This window comes from Salmo salar, chromosome ssa07 (assembly GCF_905237065.1).
Source record: "Salmo salar chromosome ssa07, Ssal_v3.1, whole genome shotgun sequence".
In the NCBI taxonomy this organism is placed as follows: domain Eukaryota; kingdom Metazoa; phylum Chordata; class Actinopteri; order Salmoniformes; family Salmonidae; genus Salmo; species Salmo salar.
Window position 1 is genome coordinate 10,880,390 of NC_059448.1, and position 26,453 is coordinate 10,906,842.

General features: G+C 43.6%; 2 protein-coding genes across 3 annotated transcripts in view; one reads left to right on the forward strand and one right to left on the reverse strand.

The window, feature by feature from the left end:
- The first annotated feature begins 223 nt into the window (after positions 1-223).
- Positions 224-8,475, forward strand: LOC106608554 (cholecystokinin receptor type A). The gene is made up of 5 exons (XM_014206520.2): positions 224-676; positions 1,687-1,938; positions 4,846-5,107; positions 5,425-5,552; positions 5,847-8,475. Exons 1-5 carry the CDS (start codon positions 550-552, stop codon positions 6,461-6,463), a joined length of 1,386 nt encoding a protein of 461 aa, XP_014061995.2. The 5' UTR covers positions 224-549; the 3' UTR covers positions 6,464-8,475.
- A 2,534-nt stretch (positions 8,476-11,009) lies between these two features.
- Positions 11,010-26,453, reverse strand: part of rbpjb (recombination signal binding protein for immunoglobulin kappa J region b) — an 86,421-nt gene continuing 70,977 nt past the window's right edge. Inside the window, exons 7-12 of one of the 2 annotated variants that reach the window (XR_006770563.1) lie at positions 22,799-22,911; positions 22,151-22,291; positions 18,744-18,899; positions 18,415-18,518; positions 15,776-16,708; positions 11,010-11,575 (exon numbers count right to left, since the gene is read on the reverse strand). Coding sequence is in view for 1 of the 2 variants with exons in the window: in XM_014206508.2 (XP_014061983.1) it covers positions 16,384-16,708; positions 18,415-18,518; positions 18,744-18,899; positions 22,151-22,291; positions 22,799-22,911 (839 nt within the window). In the remaining variant the exon portion in view is untranslated. Of the gene's footprint in view, positions 11,576-15,509; positions 16,709-18,414; positions 18,519-18,743; positions 18,900-22,150; positions 22,292-22,798; positions 22,912-26,453 lie in introns of those variants that run through there. The other variant, XM_014206508.2, reaches the window with a different exon arrangement.

The following is a 26,453-nucleotide window of genomic DNA, read 5'->3' on the forward strand; positions in this document are numbered from 1 at the left end:
AACATTTGATTTGATGTTCTTGAAATATTGTCAGTAATACGTTTACTTTTTGCAACAGACGGAAAAATCACAGTAGGACTACACAAATCTCCATTTTAAAATACTGTTGCACCTTGCATGACCATGGGCTCGAGAGGCGGGGTCTCTCCAAAGAGCACAGTGTCTCTCTACCCACTGCTCTTCTACTGTATTTCTCACATCAACATTGAAGCGCGAGAGGGAGCGCAACAGACCGCAGGCAGCAAACGCTTGACTTCAATCATTTTTGCTCACTGACTGTTACTTGTAGATTTAGTTGAAAACTGGATGATTCTCTTATATCAAATATAAATGGGGTCATGCAAACTTCTTTGAATGCGACATCTTCAGTTTGAGGATCTTTTAAGACTTTTCCCTGAAGAATATAAACATGACATGTGGGAAGTGTGATTTTCTGACATTATAATGTCAAGCTTGCCATCGTCCTAGACTGATGAACAGAATGGGTTCCTTTACATAGCCTATAATATCAATTTATGCACCAGAAAAAAATAAGAGAGAACAGCAAAAATGGAACCATTTACATTGCATGATATGCTCATAAACTCAACTAATCTTTATAAGATATTATGTGACTTTGGAATCAAGAATGTCTCAGAGTGTGAAGATGAAAGAGAGACCCCTCCGGAACCCAAAGGTAACCAATCCTATTGTTAGTCATACATTGGGGGGGAAATTAAATTAACAAAAAGTAAATGTCTAATTGTAGTATGTTTTAAATCTAAATTTTAAAAAAAGTGGAGATATTGATGAAAATTCAAAAAAACGGTTTAATTTTTAGATCATAACACTCCCAGACTGTTACACACACGTTGGGCCATTTGTTTTTTATTGTGAAAATGTGTTGCTTCTCAAATAATACATATTTTAAACTGTTAGTCTTATTTTGGGATTTTTGCTCAACTGCACATGGAGAGCGACCCATTGGACAGCCCCAGGCAGGGCCAGCGAGCTTCGCGCGCGGTTGAAGTAGCATTCCTTCTTTCGGCTCCTCTGCTTGGATGGAGTGCCCTAGGACTGAATATCATTTATTTTTTAACATAAATTAAGACTAGAAGTCAGTACCAGGTCAACACGTATTGTCTATTTGCTTAAGTCAAAATGGTCTGAGTGTTACATTCACGGAAAGTATCTCTGAATTCTCATTGCAATTGAGCTGATATGTATAATATAGATCTATAATCTTTAAAACATTAAACAAGGGAAAGAACATGTTGAATTTAGTGTTGCTAATTCAAGCCCCACACATGCACACGCTGTTCCCCTGAGTGATGCGACCAATCAGAACTGACTCCAACTGAATTCCAGCTTGCCTTTATTAATGCTGGCTCTAAAATAACCAGGATGAGTAATGCACAACAAAAATATTTTACAATCAAATTAGGATACACTTAAACGAACGTCAACCTCTTTACACAAGGGCCATGCCATTGAAAACAGACTGACTTAATGAATTGATTATTTGAAAGTAATGATAATGATCATGATGATATTGATGACCTTAACAATGTAGGGATGATGATGATGTTGATTATTATTAAGATAAGGATGTTTATGATAATGATTATGACAATGATAATAATAATGATGATGATAAAGACAATTATCACAACAATTATGCTGACCATTTCTCTCTCCCCTGAATAGATTTGAATCAGACGGTACGTATCTTCCTCTATAGCCTCATCTTCCTGGTCAGTGTGCTGGGTAACAGCCTGATCATCGCTGTGTTGGTCAGGAACCGCCGCATGCGCACCGTCACCAACCTGTTCCTGCTCTCCTTGGCCGCCAGCGACCTGATGCTCTGCCTCTTCTGCATGCCCTTCACCCTCATCCCCAACCTCATGAGGGACTTTGTGTTCGGCTCGGGCATCTGCAAGGTGGCCATGTACTTCATGGGTGAGTTTACTGTACACAGGTCATGACCCTGGTGCCGATATGGTACCTGAGAAACATGGTCGTGGCCATGTACTTCATGGGTGAGTCACATGGATGCACTATACGTACACAGGTCCTAACCTGGGCCCGTATTCACAGTGTCTCATAGTTGGAGTGCTGATCTAGGATCTGTCCATATAATCTCATTCATTATATAATCTCATTCATTACTCTGAGATGCTTTGTGGATATGGGCCCTGGTTATGTATTCACAAACCGTAATGGGTTTGTCTGTTGGGATTTGTGTGGTACTGCAATAGAAGGTGTTTACATGCTCTTGTCCACTTCTGTGTTGAATAGTTAAGGTATTGTATTGTACACAATCAGTAGGGTCAGAAACATTTTTTATTTAACCTTTATTTAACTAGGCAAGTCAGTTAAGAACAAATTCTTATTTAAAATAACAGCCTACCGGGGAACAGTGGGTTAACTGCCTTGTTCAGGGGCAGAACGACAGATTTTTACCTTGTCAGCTCGGGGATACAATCCAGCAACCTTTGGGTTACTGGCCCAACGTGCTAACCACTGGGCTACCTGCCGCCCCATGCATGATCTGACCTTGTTATTGTCTTCTACACTGATGCCACTCACTTCAAGGGGTCAGGTAAGGGAAGAGAATACAGTAGGTTCTGTCCACATAGGAAGATTCCTTCCAGTTCCAGCCACTCACTAGGCGGGGGTGCCTGGTGTGAAGAGACACCAAATACAGTAATCTGATGGCTATTAGCCGTGGCCGCGTTCCCACATCATCTCTCGTCCACCGGGGTTGTAAACGTACTGGCACGTCTCCTGATTTAAGGTGCCATTTACCAGTGATAGAAAAAGTACCCAGCTGTCATACTTGAGTAAAAGTAAAGATACCTTAATAGAAAATGACTCAAGTAAAAGTGAAAGTCACCCAGTAAAATACTACTTGAGTAAAAGTCTAAAAGTATTTAAATATACTTAAGTATCAAAAGTAAATGTAAAAGTATAAATGATTTCAAATTTGTTATATTAAGCAAACCAGACTGCACTGTTTTCTTGTTATTTTAATGTATGGATAGCCCTGTGGCACACACCAACACTCAGACATAATTAAAAAACAAAGCATGTGTGTTTACTGAGTCCACCAGATCAGAGGCAGTAGGAATGACCAGGGATGTTCTCTGTTTAGTGATTCCACCAGATCAGAGGCAGTAGGGATGACCAGGGATGTTCTCTGTTTAGTGAGTCCACCAGATCAGAGGCAGTAGGGATGACCAGGGATGTTCTCTGTTTAGTGAGTCCACCAGATCAGAGGCAGTAGGGATGACCAGGTATGTTCTCTGTTTAGTGAGTCCACCAGATCAGAGGCAGTAGAGATGACCAGGTATGTTCTCTGTTTAGTGAGTCCACCAGATCAGAGGCAGTAGAGATGACCAGGGATGTTCTCTGTTTAGTGAGTCCTCCAGATCAGAGGCAGTAGAGATGACCAGGGATGTTCTCTGTTTAGTGAGTCCACCAGATCAGAGGCAGTAGAGATGACCAGGGATGTTCTCTGTTTAGTGAGTCCACCAGATCAGAGGCAGTAGAGATGACCAGGGATGTTCTCTTGATAAGTGCTTGAGTTTGACAATTTTTCTGTCCTGCTAAGCATTCAAAATGTAACGAGTACTTTTGGGTGTCAGGGAAAATGTATGGAGTAAAACGTGCATTCTTTTCTTTAGGAATGTAGTGAAGTAAAAGTAATATAAATAGTAAAATAATGTGCAGATACACAGAAAAAACAACTTAAGTTGTACTTGAAAGTATTTTTACTTAAGTACATTACACCACTGCCATTTACTCTGAGCTGAAAGGTCCGGGTCACAAGACAAGAAGATGAGGAAGAAGAACGGGGTACAAAAGGGATGTTTGTTGTTCACAAGTGTCGCAATGACTTGAAACTCTCAGGCACAGAAATATCAATGTCTATGTAGTTGAGGATCCATTCTCTACAGCCATTTACAGTCAAGGCTGCACCGTTCTCGTGCTTCATAACCCGTTCAATGTCTGGATATTGTATGGATATATAGGTCCCGGATACAGCATAGCTGCAATTTCAAGTGCCCTTGTAGTTCAAATCCTTTTCAACAATATTTCCTCACTGGATATGGCATGGATATATCCTATGTACATGCATTTCTGTCAGCTGGGTTAAGGTTGTATTATTCATTGTCTTTGGGAAATTTTCCCTCGTGGTGTTTCTTTGTAGTCAGATAGTTCACATCCTCCCTTATCTGTTTGTTCTTGACTTGGGTCAGTAGCGATGATTACCTCATCTGTCACGGTGTGTAACCAAGGTAACGTGCATGTATTTATAGGTGCCGTCGTTTGTTATTTTGTGAGTTTTGTAACACCCACCGGTTAACGGATGGGGTTGTTGATCATCTACAAGTGTGGGAACTTACTGCTGTCCCTACATGCTCGTAAAGTACAAAGTGACTAGCCGTGAGTGTCAGGCCAGCTATTAGAAGTATTACAGTAGACAAAGTGTCTAGCCGTGAGTGTCAGGCCAGCTATTAGAAGTATTACAGTAGACAAACTGTCATTCCCACCTGCTGTGTATACAGTATTACATTAGCCATTGTACAAGGTTTAAAGGGACAATCTGCGATTGCTATCTTCATTTTTGGACTTTTAAATGAATGATATTTACTATACCCTGATTCTTAAAAAATGTAACTTAGAAATGCCTAAAATGAGCTTGGTTTAACTGAGCTTCTGTTACGTACAAAATCACAGACGTACAAAATCACATATGCTAGTGTAGCCTACATTCTTGTCTGTTATCGATCTATTAATCAGATTGTATACTCAATCCTGTGGTACAAAACTGTGGTACGCTAACCGTCGTCATCTTTCCAGGGATCTCGGTGAGCGTCTCGACCTTCAACCTGGTGGCCATTTCCCTGGAGCGCTACAGTGCCATCTGCAACCCCCTGACCTCCCGGACCTGGCAAACCAAGTCCCACGCTGCCAAGGTCATCTCTGCCACCTGGGTGGTGAGCTTCCTGTTCATGCTGCCCTACCCCATCTCCAGCACCCTGGTGCCCTTCACCCGGGTCAACAACAGCACGGGCAACATGTGCCGCCTGGTCTGGCCCAGTGATGTCATCCAGCAGTCCTGGTAAGAGGATAGTTTCATTTTGGTAGACGGGTGCCATCACAAAGAGGGGTTTCAACTGCTAGGTGATTTTCACTGTAAATAATGGAAAGGTCTGTGCAAAAGATGAAATCGGCTATTCATGTCTATTCATTTAAGGGGGAAGTATCAAATTCACTGATTTGTTGGTCTGTTCGATGATAGATACTTAACAATGATGAGGTAGATCATCACTGAGCTCAGAGATCGGTACTCGGTCAGGTCAAATCACTTTGATGCATACTGAATGTGCACTTGCTTTCGACCAATCCGGTGACACCATCGAGCCTTCTTCCTTACAGGTATGTGTCCCTGCTGCTGCTGCTCTTCCTGGTTCCTGGGATCATGATGATGACAGCCTATGGCCTCATCTCCCTGGAGCTCTACAGGGGCATCAAGTTTGAGATGGCCAACAGGAAGTCTAGCAGAGGTACATATACAAAACCTCAACTGACCTCTTGAAAATGTCCAGCTCTGGCGATATTATCATGCCATATCAATTTGGTGGCATCCTTATTGGTCATTGTTTATAATTGGCAAATATTTGGTAAATTGAATATGCAGAGGCTCAGTCATTATTCATGTCTTGTTTTTCTAATCTATCACAGAGATGATTTCCTTATCTTTATTAGATCCACTTCTATCACCTATCATTTTTATTTAGAGAAATCAACTTTAGTTTAAGTTCATTTGTATTCATTTCTGCTGTTATGATCTGTCACAGAGAGACAGTGCAGCACGGGCAGCATCAAACCCGGCGACAACGACGGCTGCTACCTTCAGCCCGCCAAGAAGAAGGGCGAGCTTGCCCACCTCCAGAACCCTCCCTCGACCCCCAGCCCTAACATGACCATCAACAGCAGAGAGAGCAACAAGTCCAAGCTGAGCCGTGTGTGCAGCAACAGCTCCACCTGTAACCTGATGGCTAAGAAGCGCGTGATTCGCATGCTCCTGGTCATCGTCTGTCTCTTCTTCCTCTGCTGGACGCCCGTGTTCGCCGTTAACGCCTGGCGGGCCTTCGACCGCCGCTCTGCCGACAAGCTCCTCTCGGGGGCGCCGATATCCTTCATCCACCTGTTGTCGTACACCTCCGCTTGTGTCAACCCCATTATATACTGCTTCATGAATAAGCGTTTCCGCCAAGGGATTCTGTCCACCTTCACCTGCTGTAGCAGCCCCAAGGCCGGTGGAGTCGGGAGGGGGGCTGGGAATAGGATGGGGACGGGGAGAGGGGGAGGAAGAGGAGGGATGAGGAGCGGAGAGGAGAATGGGCACATGCCGCAGAGTGGTAATAACACCCGCTTCACGTACAGTAGTATCCGTGGCTCCGCCCAGGCTTAGCTTCCTTTCTCCATCATTCACCAATCAGAATGAGTAAGTGGTCATGCAGCACCTCCCCCCCCACACACACACACTGTACAGTGAGCTTTCGGTCTCTGATGAGGTCTTGCATGCCTGCTTTCAACTTATAAAGTCCCCATGCCTGTGAAAGTGGACATGTATGTATGAAGAGAATCTCAGACAATAGGTTGATGATAAACTTGCCATTACAAAGAACGGTCAATCAAACGATAGCATGTTGACTACATGAAATGGAGAAATGGAATAATCAGCCAAGGTTTTCAACAAGGAGAAGGTTATGAATTTAAAGAAGTATCGGTTAACAAACTACATAGACTGAGGAACGGTGGCATCCGATATAACTCTTTATGACGTACAGGACCCTAAATGCTTCTTTAATAGGGACCGTGATTAAACATGGCTAGTTTATGTCTACGGCCATGAGGTCTACATTCAATGCTGTTCCTCCACACAGACATTCACCTCAAACACCCATGATGTGTACAATTGGCACGGTATCTCTTTACGTAACCCCTCCTCTCCCGAATCACCCACGGGGTAAAGCAGCACCTTAGTTGTCTTGGTTTGACGTTGACCAGATGATCCAAGAGGGACGTCCAAGCAACTTTTTCAGATCCATGTAAGATCTCCATGAGCATGTTGAACGGGTGAACCCTGGATGACCATTGTGTGTGTGTTTTCTCCCTTCTCTGCATAATATTCTCTCTGTACACATTCTTGTCAGGGACTTGAAAGTTACAAATCACAGCCCAATGACGACACCACGTTCCTCAAGACATTTATAACTTCCCATACCTCTGACTCCTTTTTACAGGCAGTGTGACACAGAAATATGTCCATATGTGTAAATACCTTTGGACTAATTGTTACCATTCCTGGCAGTGTCATGCTCTGAAACACGTTCCTAGCCTCGTAGCATAGTGTCATCCTCGTGGGCGCACAAAAAAGCTGTGTTGTCTTGTCCTTGACCCAGTCATCTTTTATCGTTGTACCTAGTGTACTATTGTAAGTGACATGACTGTGGCCTTATCGTGGTGTGGGATTCTGTGCACCTGTCTGTCCCCCTACTTCAAAAGGACCTTTCCCAGCATTACCTGTCCAGCATACCACACCTGGTCTCTGTTGACTTGGCTTGTTAAATACACTGCAGCACAAATGTAGCAAATTGTGTGATTTTCTCTTCTTTGTTGTTTTGTATCATCATGTCACTGTTAATTGGATTATTTTAGTGTTGCTCTCTAAGGGGAATTGTTCTGTAAAGTGCATGGGACACATTACCAAAAAAAGGAAATTAAATATTAAAAGTCTGTAGTGTTGTGTCAGAACGTCAGAATGCATTTCTGCTCTGCAAAGCTACTTGCTGGTTTCTGGGGTTAGTCTCTGAGTCAGGAGCTACAGCAGAGAGGTGTGCTGATGGATTGCACTGGAAGGGCTAGTGTGGTCTTCTTCTTCGACATGAGGCTTCTGAGAAGCATAAACACACCACGTCATTTCAATGTGGAGAATTGGGTAATATTTAATAGATACATTGATCAATGAGATTCCTATATTCCCCCACTCAAAAAGACAGCCAAAAGTTTGGGAATTCAACAATGTGTTATCACTATGCTAAAAGCACCATCTAAAGCACAACCAAATTGAAATGAATGTCTGATTTTTGGTATAGTTGTCACATAAATGTGTTATCACTGCGCTTTCAACCATTTAAAACCACAACAAAGTTCAAGTGTGAATACAATGTCAGACATTTTGTTGCTTTCTAAAACAACTTACTGCGTTATCACTGTGCTTCAGCTAACAGCACAACCAAGTGACCTGGATTGCAGTTGAGATTACATTTTACTACATGGTGCAAATGATTAATGGCGTTTGAGATTCTGTGCCGATTTCCACAGACCTGTGACCCTGAACCTGCAGGCTTTCTGATTACACAAGACGTTTAAATGTTACAGTAACCTCAATGCGGCCACTGATGCGTTTCTCATTTTACGGTTGAATAAATACTGTTACATTAGTTTGTAAGACAGCCTTAACATTAGGCTACTTACAGTATAGCAAAAGTGATATTGAATTATGCTTGGTTGTCAACGCAACCAAATATCAACACTTGAAGGAGACGCATCCATCTTTGCTACTGAGTCTGGCTTTAATTACAGTTTGTCTACAAATTAATAATGAACATGTTGGATTCACGTCTCCACTTCACCCAAAAATCTAACTTAAAGACCAGGACTAAATCAAATACACTTTAAATGCACATTAAATACAGTTTGATTTGATACAGTTCTTTGAAGGAGTAGTCCACTATTTTACAACTTGATGTTAGACTCCTTTCAGGGTGAGGAGCCATCTATGGGCCAAGAGAAACAGTAATCCATGGTTCAGCTTATTTTAAACAGCCACTACAAACTTCAGCTAACCTTAGCCACCACAAGCTAACAATCAATGGGGTTGATAGGAGCATGAGCATGTAAAAACAAAAATCAACAACCTGAAATCAACATGTTTGGTTTTATGTTATTGTTTCTATTCTCACATGCCCCTATCACTCCCATTGATTGTGAGCTTGTGGTGGCTCTGGTTACATTACATTTTAGTCATTTAGCAGACGCTCTTATCCAGAGCAACTTACAGTAGAGTGCATACATTTTTATTACATTTTTACATACTGGCCCCCCGTGGGAATCGAACCCACAACCCTGGCGTTGCAAGCGCCATGCTCTACCAACTGAGCTACAGTGGGATTACATTTGCTCTGTTGAACCTACCCTTTGGAATGATTTCCATAGCAACAGTGAACCTATTAAGTGGAGATTTCTCAACAATCATTCTCATAAAAGCACATTGGTAATAGTCAGTGACTAATATCCAAGCTGGAGGAGTAGGAGGTGCTGTAGATGGCCCAGCTCTCCAGTAGGAGGTGCTGTAGATGGCCCAGCTCTCCAGTAGGAGGTGCTGTAGATGGCCCAGCTCTCCAGTAGGAGGTGCTGTAGATGGCCCAACTCTCCAGTAGGAGGTGCTGTAGATGGCCCAGCTCTCCAGTAGAAGGTGCTGCCCAGACTATTGCTTTTTGCTGATAGTGGATATTACATTGAAGAACTATCAACATATTTTCTAAAAGGTTGGTCTATGTTGAAAATTGGTTACCATGATGACATAATCCTGTGGTTGCAATTTTACCATAAAACATCTCATTCCAAAATCATGGTGATTAATATGGAGTTGGTCCCCCCTTTGCTGCTATAACAGCCTCCACTCTTCTGGGAAGGCTTTCCACTAGATGCTGGAACATTACCTGCGGGGACTTGCTTCCATTCAGCCATAAGAGCATTAGTGAGGTCGGGCACTGATGTTGGGCGATTAGGCCTGGCTCGCAGTTGTCGTTCCAATTCATCCCAAAGGTGTTCGATGGGGTTATGGTCAGGGCTCTGTGCAGGCCAGTCAAGTTATTCCACATCGATCTCAACAAACCGTTTCTGTATGGATCTCGCTTTGTGCACTGGGGCATTGTCATGATGGAACAGGAAAGGGCCTTCCCCAAACTGTTGCCACAAAGTTGGAAGCACAGAATCGTCTAGAATGTTATTGTATGCTATGGTGTTAATATTTCCATTCACTGGACCTAAAAGGGGCCTAGCCCAAAACATGACAAACAGCACCAGACCATTATTCCTCCTCCACTAAACTTTACAGTTGACACTGCATTGGGGCAGGTTCTCCTGGCATCAGCCAAATCCAGATTCATCCATTGGGCTGCCAGATAGTGAAGCGTGATTCATCATTCAAGAGAACGTGTTTCCACTGCTCCATAGTCCAATGGCGGTGAGCTTTACACCACTCCAGCCGTCGCTTGGCATTGCGATCTTTGGCTTGTGTGCGGCTGCTCGGTCACGGAAACCCATTTCCTGAAGCTCCCGCCGTACAGTTTATGTGCTGATGTTGCTGCCATAGGCAGTTTGGCACTCGGTAGTGAGGGTTACAACAGAGGACAGATGCGCTACGTGCTTCAGCACTCCTGTTCTATGAGCTTGTGTGGCCTCCCACCTCCGTTGTTACTCCTAGACGTTTCCACTTCTCAATAAGATAAATTATAGTTGACCGGGGCAGCTCTAGCAGGGCAGAAGTTTGACGAACTGACTTGTTGGAAAGGTGGCATCCTATGACGGTGCCACATTGAAAGTCACTGAGCTCTTCAGTAAAACCATTCTACTGCCAATGTTTGTCTATGGAGATTGCATGTCCGTGTGCTCGATTTTATACACCTGTTAGCAAAAGGGGTGTTCACGTACTTTCTCTATCTAGTGTAGATGCCACGTCACAATACGTTGACCAATTACATTGAAACAACGTTGATTTAACCAGTTTGTGCCCAGTGGGTAACCTCTGAACTGAAGGTAGAGCTGCATCAAAGATTGACTATTCGCAGTACAAATGTTAGCCCCCTACAAGGCTATTACCATGTTCATGCATACTTTAAGTCCTTCAATGTAAAATACATATAGTTAAAGACAGTTAATTTCACACATAATTTTGTCACTTTTTTATTTCTTGTTTTTTATATGCCAATATAGCAACTTTTTTCTTGTTTTTTCCTTTAAATGACATATGGAATTTCAATATGTACAAAAAACAAAACAACCAATCATAATGGTATCAAAAAACAGTCCCCTTGTTTCACGTTATTGCTAAAAATGTTACAAACTGCACAGATTTCTACCATCAGCAACCCTTCGATCGCTGAGCATACTACCACTGACTGACACCTCTGTTTACCATTAATGGAACATTACACACAGAGACAGAGAGAGAAAGATGGAGACAGACTGTGTGTAAAAGGATGTGTGAGGGGGACAAGAAAGAAAAGATCAGAAATGGGACTGCAGCGAAGCGTGCAGAGCTAAAAGAGTGAAGTCAAAATGTAGGTACAGAGAGACACAGAGGAGAGAGAAACATTACTACTCCATAATGCAGCCAGCCAATCGTCTTGAGGAGTATTCAAGGCAGAGCGTGTCAGAAAGGCTCCTCCCACACGGCTTTCCATTTATTTAAAGCTGCTTCTCGCTCCGTCCTGTTTAGCAGTGCATGACACATCTATGTTATAAAAAGACATTTGGCATATTAGAAGATACATACATACGTTGTTCAGAGCTCATTAACCCCCCACCAAAAAAACAGCTGCTTTTGGAAGAAAACAAACAATATGACTGACAAAATTAAATCCGCTTGCAAGTACAGTATGTACACAGTATTTGCAAAAAGCTTCACACAAGGTTAAGAGAGTATTTCATCAGCTTTTGTTAGCAGGTTAATCGTTTGTTCAGATTATAAAAAGGCATGTAACAACATTCCACCCCTGTAAGAGAGAACTGCCTTCTCCTTGTTGAGTAAAACGTGAGAACTAATGCTTTTCTTGACCATGAAAACAACTTCATTGGACTAGTGCCGTTGCTAACTAGCATAGCTGGTCCCATTGTTGAAAAGAGTTATGGGATATTAGAATCCCAAAACAAAAACCCCAAAGCAGAAAGACAGGTGACACTGACTGGAGAATGATTCAGGCATTAGACAGGCTTTCCCAAACTCACTTCTCCGAGCTGACATCCTAAAAACAGTGAGCAAACCCAAACAGATTCAGCGGCCACCGTACTGACATGACATCACAATAGAGTAAAGGGTTTGGAAAAGGCCAGTAGCTTTTCTCTTTGTTGTGTAAAGAAATTCCATAGTAAGGTGATAGGTGACAAAGCTCATGTTGGTTCCCCGCTGCAAACTATTCAATTCAGGTTGATCGCACCCATTCTTGAATTCATTAAAAACATAAAACAACTGTGTTGCTGGAACGGTCCAGCAACTGGCCTTTTCTAAATCGACTCCCGGGCAAAAGTAGGCAGCAAGGGCAATAATGCCCTTATTTCTTTGACATAAAATAAGACAATGGGGAAACTTTACACCATAATAAAAAAGATATCATCAATATTACACTGTTTACACATTAAGATCAATGGCTGAATAAACAGGTGAGTGGGGGGGGGGGCAAAAGCATCCCATCTGTTAAGTTTGTATTTTTAGGGTAAATGTAGCACTTTGTTCCCTTTTATTAAATGGATTTGACTGTTAAATGGGTACATGATGAGAGAGGCCAGTAATACTTGTTCATTAAAAAGCGTACATATTCAAGTTTCAGCATCATAGTTCTTCCTGGAAGAGTATACAGTTCCACTGTAACACACTATGATCAAACTATTGGCTTTCATCGTCTTCTTCATCCACATATTATTATGCCAGAGAAATAATCACTTGTTTTATATTTGGATCAAATCAGATGGCCAACCAACCTGCAAAAATCCATCTTTACAAGAACATTGATTGTTTTGAACATGAACGGTGTACACGCACAAAGACACTTTGAAACGGAACGAGTCACGCTCACCGATCCATTGTTACAGACTATACAGCAGATCGTGAGCACACACGCAAACAAGCTGGTGAAGTAAGTGGTCAGGCATACAAAACCCCAAAAGACACGACCTGTATAATATTGCTGTACGTTTCTCTAAATATACATCTTCAATAATACAGCCTACATCTAGAAAGGCCTTGTTACTTCTAACAGAAGACTTGATCACCATAAATACACTGGCTGGGTTTGACTACTTTCAGACAGTGACATAATTGTTTTGTTCGGTCAAAAACCACAGGACGTTAGTTAAAAGGCTTTTAAATGAGTCACAGTGCTCACAAGACAATGTCTCTAAAACAGAGAAAACACGAGTGCTGTGATGATGAAGTAGACATACAGTACCAGGCCCAAAAAATTATAACACCTACTCATTCAAGGGTTTTTCTTTATTTTTTACTATTTTCTACATTGTAGAATAATTGTGAAGACATCAAAACGATGAAAAAACATCTAGTAACCAAAGAAAAGTGTTAAATCAAAATATATTTGAGATTCTTCAAAGTAGCCACCCTTTGCCTTGATGACAGCTTTGCACACTCTTGGCATTCTCTCAACCAGCTTCATGAGGTAGTCACCTGGAATGCATTTCAATTAACAGGTGTGCCTTCTTAAAAGTTAATTTGTGGAATTTCTTTCCCTTTTAATGCATTTGAGCCAATCAATTGTGTTGTGACAGGCTATGGGTGGTATTCAGAAGACAGCCCTATTTGGTAAAATACCATCATTACTATAAGACATGATGGTCAGTCACCGCAGAAAATTTAAAGAACTTTGAAAGTCGCAAAAACCATCAAGCAGCACCGTCACAGGAAAGGAAAACCCTGAGTTACCTCTGCTGCAGAGGTGAAGTTCATTAGAGTTACCAGCCTCAGAAATCTGCATTTAACTGCACCTCAGAGTTCAAGTAACAGACACATCTCAACATCAACTGTTCAGAGGAGACTGTGTGAATCAGGCCTTCATGGTCGAATTGCTGCACAGAAACCACTACTAAGGAATACCAATAATAAGAAGAGACTTGCTTGGGCCAAGAAACACAAGCAATGGACATTAGACTGGTGGAAATCTGTTCTTTGGTCTGGAGTTGAAATTGGAGATTTTTGGTTCCAACCACCGTGTCTTTGTGAGAAGGTGAACTGATGATCTCTGCTACAATACGCCATCCCATCTGATTTGCCCTTAGAGGGACTATCATATGTTTTTCAACAAAACAATGACCCAACACACCTCCAGGCTGTGTAAGGGCTATTTGACCAAGAAGGATAGTGATGGAGTGCTGCATCAGATGACCTGGCCTCCACAATCACCCAACCTCAACCCGATTGAGATGGTTTGGGCTGAGTTGGACCGCAGAGCGAAGAAAAAGCAGCCAATGTGGGAACTCCTTCAAGACTGTTGGAAAAGCATTCCTCATGAAACTGTTTGAGAGAATGCTAAGAGTGTGCAAAGCTGTCATCAAGGTAAAGGGTGGCTATTTGAAGAATCTCACATATAAAATACTGTTTTGGTTATTTCATAGTTTTGATGTCTTCACTATTATTCTACAATGTAGAAAACAGTAAAAAATTAAGAAAAACCCTTGAATGAGTAGGCGTGTCCAAACTTTTGACTGGTACTGTAAATGTTGTACTTTTACACTGAACAGAGTTTGTTTTAACAACAAATCCTCCAGAACGCTGATCGTATGTATGACTGTGTCACTGCATCAAAAACACACTAAGATAGCATTATGGGTTATGTTGTCCAATGAAACAACTTCCTGTAACGAGTCCAGGTGAAAAATATACAGGTTAGGACAACGTAATAATTCCATTGGGCAGTGTTAGAAAACAAACAACTTAATTGGACTAGTGCCGTTGCTAACTAGCATAGCTGGTCCCATTGCTGTAAAGAGTTATGGGATATTAGAATCCCCTTGTCATCTTCAACCTAGTAATGAGCAGAGATAAGACAGACTGTTTTTCCCCACACAGGTTCTTTCTAGTTACGTAAATGAAAAGGGCAGGTCGTTGGAAGGGTAATGTTACTCTTTGACATTTAAGTTAGCGGTAAGGCCACATCGAATTGGAAAGGTCTGTCTTTTCCGTTTTCTAAAACCAATGAAAGTTTTAAATGCCACCAGAACTATACACAGGAAGACACCAAGGCCTGGTAACACAATATACTGACTGACAGATTTGAAAACGTTCTGTGGCGACCAATACAGCAACATGATCTCAACTTTGGATATGTGACATGATTTCAGTTGACTGTAATAATATTACTGTACTAAGGCTACCATTTCATTTTAACGACTAGACTCATTAAATGTGTGTGAAAATGACTAACTATTTTGTTGCTGGAAGTGGAAGTCCAGTTTTTTTTACATTTGAAATAAATGGAAGAATTCACTTCCCCATGGCTCCATGTGTGATGTACAGACATGTGGTACTTTCCAAAGGAAACGTAGCTTATAGCACACATAGTATTGCAGGCAAGGCAGAGGCGTTGCTTAAAGCTTTTCTTTTTAAAGACTTCATTAAAAAAAAACTATGAGAATACAAAAATTAGGCCCGCTGAGGTTACTCCCTAACACAAAACAAACCATCGGTTAGGTAAAAAAAACAACAACAAAAATCCAAGACTAGCAAAGTATCAAAAATTCAACGTTCCGTCGAAAAGACCGAAAGAAGCAGGCATTTGATGGAGACAAGAAGTAAAGGTAGCTATAATACACATGCCAGGTCGGGATTTGGACAACAAAAAAAGCCCAAAGCTCAGAGGAAGAGAATAGAAACTATTTGGTAACAAAAGTGTACTATATGTTTCATACAAAAAAGGTGAAAATGTACCTTTACTGAAGCTTATACAAGATCCTTGGTCCACAGAAACGATGTTATCGTCATGACATTTTTATATGTGTCCCACTATGTCCACTCCTCGCTCTCCCTCCAACAACGATACATTTCGTCCCTTTACAGTAACATAGACGACTAACACGACAAAAAAAAAAAAAAAGGAGGGAAAAAATGAACAGAGGGAGGAAAAAAGCGCACAAACTCAACCTTTTTGTTAACGTACTATACATGTGGTGGATGTATAGTTGTTGTGGTCTCCGTTAAAGACACTGGCGCACTGAGCCAATAGGAACTCCCTATTACACAGCTCCAACACCATAAACCGACAGGTATGTCCCTTACGAATCACAAGAGGGCAGCGGTAAGGAGTTCACACAGTTTCTCTTATTTCCGCTGGTTGACAACTTTTAACATCGTTCCTATCTTTGAGTTCCTCCTTTTTCCGTCCGATCAATTTTCAATTTCAGCTTCTTTTGAATCCCAAATCAATATGCAGCACTTTTAGAGAGTCAGTTTACTTCATAGTCTTTTTACCATGTGGTACATTTTGCTCTCGAGGCATATTGTGTGTGTATAAGAGTGTGTGTGTGTGTGTGTGTGTGTTAGGACACCACGGCTGCGGCCGTGGAAGAGGATGTGACTCCTGCGTTGTTGGGGCCGTAGCTGTTGTTAGCATCGCTGTTGTTGGCACTGTTGCTGCTAGCCGTTAGAAGGCGGTCGCTGCCCGCCCGTAGGATGGCTCCGGCGGCGTTGCAGTGTGGCCGCGGCCCGGGCTCCGGCGTGTAGGTGAAGGTGAGCGTGGTGGAGTAGATGATGCCGTCGTTTCGTACCAGCGTGACGGGAACCTGCACCGGCTGGCGTACCCAGCGCCAGCCCTCGCGGAAGGCAGAGATGTCGGGTACCACGCACAGCATGCTCTCCGCACACCTACACCAGCAAACAGAGAGGAGAGAGTCAGACAGGCTTGACTCTAGCTATCTGGGTTGAATCCCTCGCTGTGTGCCGAACTCACTGTTGACTAAAGAAACAAAAAAAGGTAGGTCATGTAAAGATCCCACATCAGCTGAGTATTGTCTTTCATGGTCCTTCGAGCAGGATTTGAACAAATGACTTAAGTATACCACTGATAATATGGATCCATCAAGCACTATGGGAGGGTCACGTTTTCCATAGTGTCTATGATTGGTGAGCCTCAGAACTTGTACAAAAACAGTCCTGTAAAACCTCACTACGATACACACATCTCACACAAATGGGGATCGTGGCGTTCTCAGTCAACATTAGGGCCACTCACACTCCATTCTGCAGCTGACAACAACCTCAACGTTTCACACAAGGCTTCTCCCAGCGGTGTTTTAAATCCAGCGTGGATCCTACTGTTTATTACAGGACAACCATGGAGCTCTTTCATCTGTTCTAAAGACCTCTCTCTCTACCTCCATGGGTGGCAGACATAAACACTAAGTCGCTAATTCATCTCGAAAATTCTACATGAAAAAGGAAAAACAGTACCTTTTGGCATAGCCTAAAGGGTATGCTTTGAAAATGGAAAAATCTGAGCCTAAATTTAATTGACGTTTGTTCAGTTAGTACTCATAAGCCCAGAACATTGACTTGGATCAAAGCACGGCTGTAATCTGTCTGGGTTATCCCCTGGTTAGTACTCATATAGAGATTAGAATGAGTAACAAGGTCAGACTGAATAGGAACATCCTCTGCCCCTTTACAGAAATGTGTATCTCATAGATAAAACTAATTCATTGTTTGTAGCCGTTTCAGTTTGACATTAGTAGAATGAAATAGTGTTTCTGATTGTAAATCCTTTCTGTCTGGTCAAACTACATTATTCTGTCTGGTCAAACTACAGTATTCTGTCTGGTCAAACTACAGTATTCTGTCTGGTCAAACTACAGTATTCTGTCTGGTCAAACTACAGTATTCTGTCTGGTCAAACTACAGTATTCTGTCTGGTCAAACTACAGTATTCTGTCTGGTCAAACTACAGTATTCAAACTACAGTATTCTGTCTGGTCAAACTACAGTATTAAGGTCTGGTCAAACTACAGTATTAAGGTCTGGTCAAACTACAGTATTCAAACTACAGTATTCTGTCTGGTCAAACTACAGTATTCAAACTACAGTATTCTGTCTGGTCAAACTACAGTATTAAGGTCTGGTCAAACTACAGTATTAAGGTCTGGTCAAACTACAGTATTCAAACTACAGTATTAAGGTCTGGTCAAACTACAGTATTCTGTCTGGTCAAACTACAGTATTCTGTCTGGTCAAACTACAGTATTCTGTCTGGTCAAACTACAGTATTCTGTCTGGTCAAACTACAGTATTAAGGTCTGGTCAAACTACAGTATTCAAACTACAGTATTCTGTCTGGTCAAACTACAGTATTCAAACTACAGTATTCTGTCCGGTCAAACTACAGTATTCTGTCTGGTCAAACTACAGTATTCAAACTACAGTATTCTGTCCGGTCAAACTACAGTATTCTGTCCTAAACAGGTTTTGTCTGGTTGGCAGGAAAAACTTGACAACTTTGGGAAATGTAGCATAATTTTGCACCGCTGTATTGAGCCAGCCCACAGTTGAAAGGAGCAGTGAGGTGTGTCTGTCAGTACCTGTACATGGTTTCTGCCTCCACGTCGCCGAACCAGACCCTCAGGTTTGAGGTGAAGTTCTGTCCCGTCAGCTCCAGCATGGCCACATCCCCACCCCCGTTTAGCTAAACACACACACACACACACACACACACACGCACACACGCACACACGCACACACAATACAACAAAAGCGTAAATGTTTTTGACAGAGGAAGAGATGGAATGTGGTAAAGAGACTAAAGGGTGTTTGTCTGGAGCACTGCAAGAGTAACAAATTGTTGTTTATAGGAATGGAGTGTGCATGTGGCCTATGTGTGCATGCATTTCTGTGTGCGTCCCTCACTAACCTGTAAGCTCTCGACTACAGGCACGGGGGTGACAGGCGAGTGGACAGGGCCCATGCCCTCGTAGAAGGTGTACTCAGCCTTGTCCGTGCTGATGATTGTCCAGGACGCTCCGTCGTTGATCATCTCTTTGTTTGGTTCCTTCGGGCATGGAGTGGCCTGGGACACATACACACACACACACACACACACACACACACACACACACACACACACACACACACACTAAAGGGAGCTGCTAACGCTTCACCGTATTTCAGATATAGATCAATAAATAAATGAATATAGCTGTGTGTTATGAATCTTGGTTTAGCTGTTTCTATGGTGATCTCTGGTGTAGAGATAACACCTCCACAGAGAGCCTATTACGCGTCACCCTAACTCTATATTAACTCCCTCTAATCCGTCACCCTAACTCTATATTAACTCCCTCTAATCCGTCACCCTAACTCTATATTAACTCCGTCACCCTAAAGCTATATTAACTCCCTCTAATCCGTCACCCTAACTCTATATTAACTCCCTCTAATCCGTCACCCTAACGCTATATTAACTCCCTCTAATCCGTCACCCTAACTCTATATTAACTCCCTCTAATCCGTCACCCTAACGCTATATTAACTCCGTCACCCTAAAGCTATATTAACTCCCTCTAATCCGTCACCCTAACGCTATATTAACTCCCTCTAATCCGTCACCCTAAAGCTATATTAACTCCCTCTAATCCGTCACCCTAAAGCTATATTAACTCCCTCTAATCCGTCACCCTAAAGCTATATTAACTCCCTCTAATCCGTCACCCTAACGCTATATTAACTCCCTCTAATCCGTCACCCTAACGCTATATTAACTCCCTCTAATCCGTCACCCTAAAGCTATATTAACTCCCTCTAATCCGTCACCCTAACTCTATATTAACTCCCTCTAATCCGTCACCCTAAAGCTATATTAACTCCCTCTAATCCGTCACCCTAAAGCTATATTAACTCCCTCACCCTAACGCTATATTAACTCCCTCACCCTAACGCTATATTAACTCCGTCACCCTAAAGCTATATTAACTCCCTCTAATCCGTCACCCTAACGCTATATTAACTCCCTCTAATCCGTCACCCTAACGCTATATTAACTCTCTCTAATCCGTCACCCTAAAGCTATATTAACTCCCTCTAATCCGTCAGCCTAACGCTATATTAACTCCCTCTAATCCGTCACCCTAACTCTATATTAACTCCCTCTAATCCCTCACCCTAACGCTATATTAACTCCCTCTAATCCGTCACCCTAACTCTATATTAACTCCCTCTAATCCGTCACCCTAAAGCTATATTAACTCCCTCTAATCCGTCACCCTAACGCTATATTAACTCTCTCTAATCCGTCACCCTAACGCTATATTAACTCTCTCTAATCCGTCACCCTAACTCTATATTAACTCCCTCTAATCCGTCACCCTAACGCTATATTAACTCTAATCCGTCACCCTAACGCTATATTAACTCTCTCTAATCCGTCACCCTAACGCTATATTAACTCCCTCTAATCCGTCACCCTAACTCTATATTAACTCCCTCTAATCCCTCACCCTAACGCTATATTAACTCCCTCTAATCCGTCACCCTAACTCTATATTAACTCCCTCTAATCCGTCACCCTAAAGCTATATTAACTCCCTCTAATCCGTCACCCTAACGCTATATTAACTCTCTCTAATCCGTCACCCTAACGCTATATTAACTCTCTCTAATCCGTCACCCTAACTCTATATTAACTCCCTCTAATCCGTCACCCTAACGCTATATTAACTCTAATCCGTCACCCTAACGCTATATTAACTCTCTCTAATCCGTCACCCTAACTCTATATTAACTCCCTCTAATCCGTCACCCTAACGCTATATTAACTCTAATCCGTCACCCTAACTCTATATTAACTCTCTCTAATCCGTCATCTATCGAAGATGGAATCAAAAAGGGGAAGAACAACCTCTTAGCAAAACAAAGACTGAATTATTCCATCAACGGGGACCTGCACAGAGCACTGACAAGGGTTGCCGACCATTTTCAGGTGGGATCTGATCAACAATGTTAAAAAAATATATATAATTTTTTATTATTGAACCTTTATTTAACTAGGCAAGTCAGTTAAGAACACATTTTTTATTACAAATGGCCAACCCAGGCCGAACCTGGACGACGCTGGGCCAATTGCACGCCGCCCTATGGGACTCCCAAACACGGCCGGATGTGATTCAGCCTGGATTCGAACCAGGGAATGTAGTGTCGTCTCGTGCACTGAAATGCAGTGCCTTAGACGCCTGCGCCACTCGGGAGAATTTGAAGATTGTAAACTGGGTATTACCGTAGGAACCAACTAATGTTCACCATCGAAGAATACATTTTCTCACAACATCATTCTGATTGGTTACTGCAAATGTGGGGTCAATTTAAGTAGCCTCGACGGGTAATGGAAGGTAGCCTCGACGGGTAATGGAAGGTAGCCTCGACGGGTAATGGAAGGTAGCCTCGACGGGTAATGGAAGGTAGCCTCGACGGGTAATGGAAGGTAGCCTCGACGGGTAATGGAAGGTAGCCTCGACGGGTAATGGAAGGTAGCCTCGACGGGTAATGGAAGGTAGCCTCGACGGGTAATGGAAGGTAGCCTCGACGGGTAATGGAAGGTAGCCTCGACGGGTAATGGAAGGTAGCCTCGACGGGTAATGGAAGGTAGCCTCGACGGGTAATGGAAGGTAGCCTCGACGGGTAATGGAAGGTAGCCTCGACGGGTAATGGAAGGTAGCCTCGACGGGTAATGGAAGGTAGCCTCGACGGGTAATGGAAGGTAGCCTCGACGGGTAATGGAAGGTAGCCTCGACGGGTAATGGACGGTAGCCTCGACGGGTAATGGAAGGTAGCCTCGACGGGTAATGGAAGGTAGCCTCGACGGGTAATGGAAGGTAGCCTCGACGCGTAATGGAAGGTAGCCTCGACGCGTAATGGAAGGTAGCCTCGACGCGTAATGGAAGGTAGCCTCGACGCGTAATGGAAGGTAGCCTCGACGCCGTAATGGAAGGTAGCCTCGACGCGTAATGGAAGGTAGCCTCGACGCGTAATGGAAGGTAGCCTCGACGCGTAATGGAAGGTAGCCTCGACGCGTAATGGAAGGTAGCCTCGACGCGTAATGGAAGGTAGCCTCGACGCGTAATGGAAGGTAGCCTCGACGCGTAATGGAAGGTAGCCTCGACGCGTAATGGAAGGTAGCCTCGACGGGTAATGGAAGGTAGCCTCGACGGGTAATGGAAGGTAGCCTCAACGCGTAATGGAAGGTAGCCTCAACGCGTAATGGAAGGTAGCCTCAACGCGTAATGGAAGGTAGCCTCAACGCGTAATGGAAGGTAGTGCCTCACTCACTTGAAACTGTATGATCCTCTCTTGGGAAAGGCACAGGTACATGCGCTCTGTGTCCTTCAGGTAGAAGGAACACTTGTGCAGCTGGGAGACGGGGTCGTCTGCATCCAACAAGGCCGTCTGCTTGTCCACCTTACGGATGATCTGACACACACAGACAGGCTGGGGTTTAGGGTTTAGTTGCTTAGAGTTCAGTGTACAAATAACATCATTAACTTTCATTTGTGCGCATGTGTGTGTGTTGGTAATTTAGAGAAAGAGTGAGAATATTAACATAAAAGACATACAAGACACAAAAATAAAGAGTTCTGTGAAAAGCGTGGAGAGAAGAGAGCAGCGTGGCGAGAGGAGAGCAGCGTGGAAAGAGGAGAGCAGCGTGGAAAGAGGAGAGCAGCGTGGAAAGAGGAGAGCAGCGTGGAAAGAGGAGAGCAGCGTGGAAAGAGGAGAGCAGCGTGGAAAGAGGAGAGCAGCGTGGAAAGAGGAGAGCAGCGTGGAAAGAGGAGAGCAGCGTGGAAAGAGGAGAGCAGCGTGGAAAGAGGAGAGCAGCGTGGAAAGAGGAGAGCAGCGTGGAAAGAGGAGAGAAGCGTGGAAAGAGGAGAGAAGCGTGGAAAGAGGTGAGAAACAGACATAAAAGAGAGTGGTGGGTAGTACCAGGCGTGGCAGGGCCATCCCGGTGACAGAGCAGACCAGTTTGACCGTCTGTCCATAGTGGATGTAGCCATCTCTCACAGTGAACTCCTCTCCTTCAGACTCCTCATCATCCACTGGGGAACAGGACACACAACATTCATCTTATGTTCCAATAGCACATACCCTTACAGTGAGTATAAACCATTTTAAGGTGGAAATATAACGTCAGGCGAGCCTCTCAACAATCCACTTTAAAACAAAGCATGATATTGTCATTTACCCATACAGTGCATTCAGAAAGTATTCAGACCTCTTGACTTTTTCAAAATGTTGTTACGTTACAGCCTTATTCTAAAACTAATTACATAAACAAATGTCCTCATCAATCTACACACAATACCCCAATAATAACAAAGCAAAAACTTTTTTTTAGATTCTATAAAAATAAAAAAACAGAAATACCTTATTTACATAAGTATTCAGAGCCGTCGCTATGAGACTCAAAATTAAGCTCAGGTGCATCCTGTTTCCATTGATCATCATTGAGATGTTTCTACAACTTGATTGGAGTCCACATGTGGTGAATTCAATTGATTGGACATGATTTGGAAAGGCACACACCTGTCTATATAAGGTCCCACAGTTGACAGTGCATGTCAGAGCAAAAACCAAGCCATGAGGTCGAAGGAATTGTACGTAGTGCTCAGAGACAGGATTGTGTCGAGGCACAGATCTGGGGAAGGGTACCAAAAAATGTCTGCAACATTGAAGGTCCCCAAGAACACAGTGGCCTCCATCATTCTTAAATGGAAGAAGATTGGAACCACCAAGACTCTTCCTAGAGCTGGCCGCCGGCCAAAGTGAGCAATCGGGTGAGAAGGGCCTTGGTCAGGGAGGTGACCAAGAACCCGATGGTCACTCTGACAGAGCTCCAGAGTTCCTCTGTGGAGATGGGAGAACCTTCCAGAAGGACAACCATCTCTGCAGCACTCAACCAAATCAGGCCTTTATGGTAGAGTGGCCAGACGGAAGCCACTCCTCCGTAAAAGGCACATGACAGCCCGCTTGCAGTTTGCCAAAAGGCCCCCAAAGACTCTCAGACCATGATAAACAAGATTCTCTGGTCTGATGAAACCAAGATTGAACTCTTTGGCCTGAATGCCAAGCGTCACGTCTGGAGGAAGCCTGGCACCATACCTACGGTGAAGCATGGTGTTGGCAGCATCATGCTGTGGGGATATTTTTCAGTGGCAGGGACTGGGAGACTAGTCAGGATCGAGGGAAAGATGAACGGAGCAAAGTACAGAGAGATCCTTGATGAAAACCTGCTCCAGAGCGCTCAGGTCCTCAGATTGGAAGGTAAACCTTCGCCCCAACAGGACAACAACCCTAAGCACACAGCCAAGACAACGCAGGAGTGGCTTCGGGACAAGTCTCGGACTGTCCTTGAGTGGCCCAACCAGAGCCCGGACTTGAACCCGATCAAACATCTCTGGAGAGACCTGAAAATAGCTGTGCAGCAACACTCCCCATTCAACCTGACAGAGCTTGAGAGAATCTGCAGAGAAGAATGGGAGAAACTCGCCAAATACAGGTGTGGCAAGCTTGTAGCGTCATACACAAGAAGACTCAAGGCTGCAATCACTGCCAAAGGTGCTTCAACAAAGTACTGAGTAATGTTTGTCATTATGGGGTATTTGTGTGTAGATTGATGAGGGAATAAAATGCAATTTTAGAATAAGGCTGTAACGTAACAAAATGTGGAAAAAGTGAAGGGTTCTGAATGCTTCCCTATGCACACGCACACATTACCCATACACGCATACACATTACCCATTACCCATACACACACATTACCCATACACGCATACACATTACTCATACACACACATTAACCATACACATTACCCATACACACACACACACACACACACATTACCCATACACACACATTACCCATACACACACATTACCCATACACACATACACATTACCCATTACCCATACACACACATTAACCATACACACACTACCCATACACACATTACCCATACACACATTACCCATACACGCACATTAACCATACACGCATACACATTACCCATACACATTACCCATCCACGCACACATTACCCATACACATTACCCATACACGCACACACATTAACCATACACGATGACATTAACCATACACATTACCCATACACGCACACACATTAACCATACACGCACACATTAACCATCCACATTACCCATACACGCACACATTAACCATACACATTACCCATACACGCACACACATACATTACCCATACACACACACACACATTAACCATACACATTACCCATACACGCACACACATTAACCAAAAAAATAAAGGGAACACTTAAACAACACATCCTAGATCTGAATGAAAGAAATAATCTTATTAAATACTTTTTTCTTTACATAGTTGAATGTGCTGATAACAAAATCACACAAAAATAATCAATGGAAATCCAATTTATCAACCCATGGAGGTCTGGATTTGGAGTCACACTCAAAATTAAAGTGGAAAACCACACTACAGGCTGATCCAACTTTGATGTAATGTCATTAAAACAAGTCAAAATGAGGCTCAGTAGTGTGTGTGGCCTCCACGTGCCTGTATGACCTCCCTACAATGCCTGGGCATGCTCCTGATGAGGTGGCGGATGGTCTCCTGAGGGATCTCCTCCCAGACCTGGACTAAAGCATCCGCCAACACCTGGACTGTCTGTGGTGCAACGTGACGTTGGTGGATGGAGCGAGACATGATGTCCCATATGTGCTCAATTGGATTCAGGTCTGGGGAACGGGCGGGCCAGTCCATAGCATCAATGCCTTCCTCTTGCAGGAACTGCTGACACACTCCAGCCACATGAGGTCTAGCATTGTCTTGCATTAGGAGGAACCCAGGGCCAACCGCACCAGCATATGGTCTCACAAGGGGTCTGAGGATCTCATCTCGGTACCTAATGGCAGTCAGGCTACCTCTGGCGAGCACATAGAGGGCTGTGCGGCCCCCCAAAGAAATGCCACCTCACACCATGACTGACCCACCGCCAAACCGGCCATGCTGGAGGATGTTGCAGGCAGCAGAACGTTCTCCACGGCGTCTCCAGACTCTGTCACGTCTGTCACGTGCTCAGTGTGAACCTGCTTTCATCTGTGAAGAGCACAGGGCGCCAGTGGCGAATTTACCAATCTTGGTGTTCTCTGGCAAATGCCAAAAGTCCTGCACGGTGTTAGGCTGTAAGCACAACCCCCACCTGTGGACGTCGGGCCCTCATACCACCCTCATGGAGTCTGTTTCTGACCGTTTGAGCAGACACATGCACATTTGTGGCCTGCTGGAGGTCATTTTGCAGGGCTCTGGCAGTGCTTCTCCTGATCCTCCTTGCACAAAGGCGGAGGTAGCGGTCCTGCTGCTGGGTTGTTGCCCTCCTACGGCCTCCTCCACATCTCCTGATGTACTGGCCTGTCTCCTGGTAGCGCCTCCATGCTCTGGACACTACGCTGACAGACACAGCAAACCTTCTTGCCACAGCTCGCATTGATGTGCCATCCTGGATGAGCTGCACTACCTGAGCCACTTGTGTGGGTTGTAGACTCCGTCTCATGCTACCACTAGAGTGAAAGATCAAAACATCAGCC

Bases quoted from the DNA above. Each gene is read 5' to 3' on its own strand.
- LOC106608554 (XM_014206520.2), top strand. From the start codon at position 550: ATGGAACCATTTACATTGCATGATATGCTCATAAACTCAACTAATCTT. The intron at 677-1,686 runs GTAACCAATCCT...TCCCCTGAATAG, and splicing joins GACCCCTCCGGAACCCAAAG to ATTTGAATCAGACGGTACGT. The intron at 5,108-5,424 runs GTAAGAGGATAG...TCTTCCTTACAG, and splicing joins GATGTCATCCAGCAGTCCTG to GTATGTGTCCCTGCTGCTGC.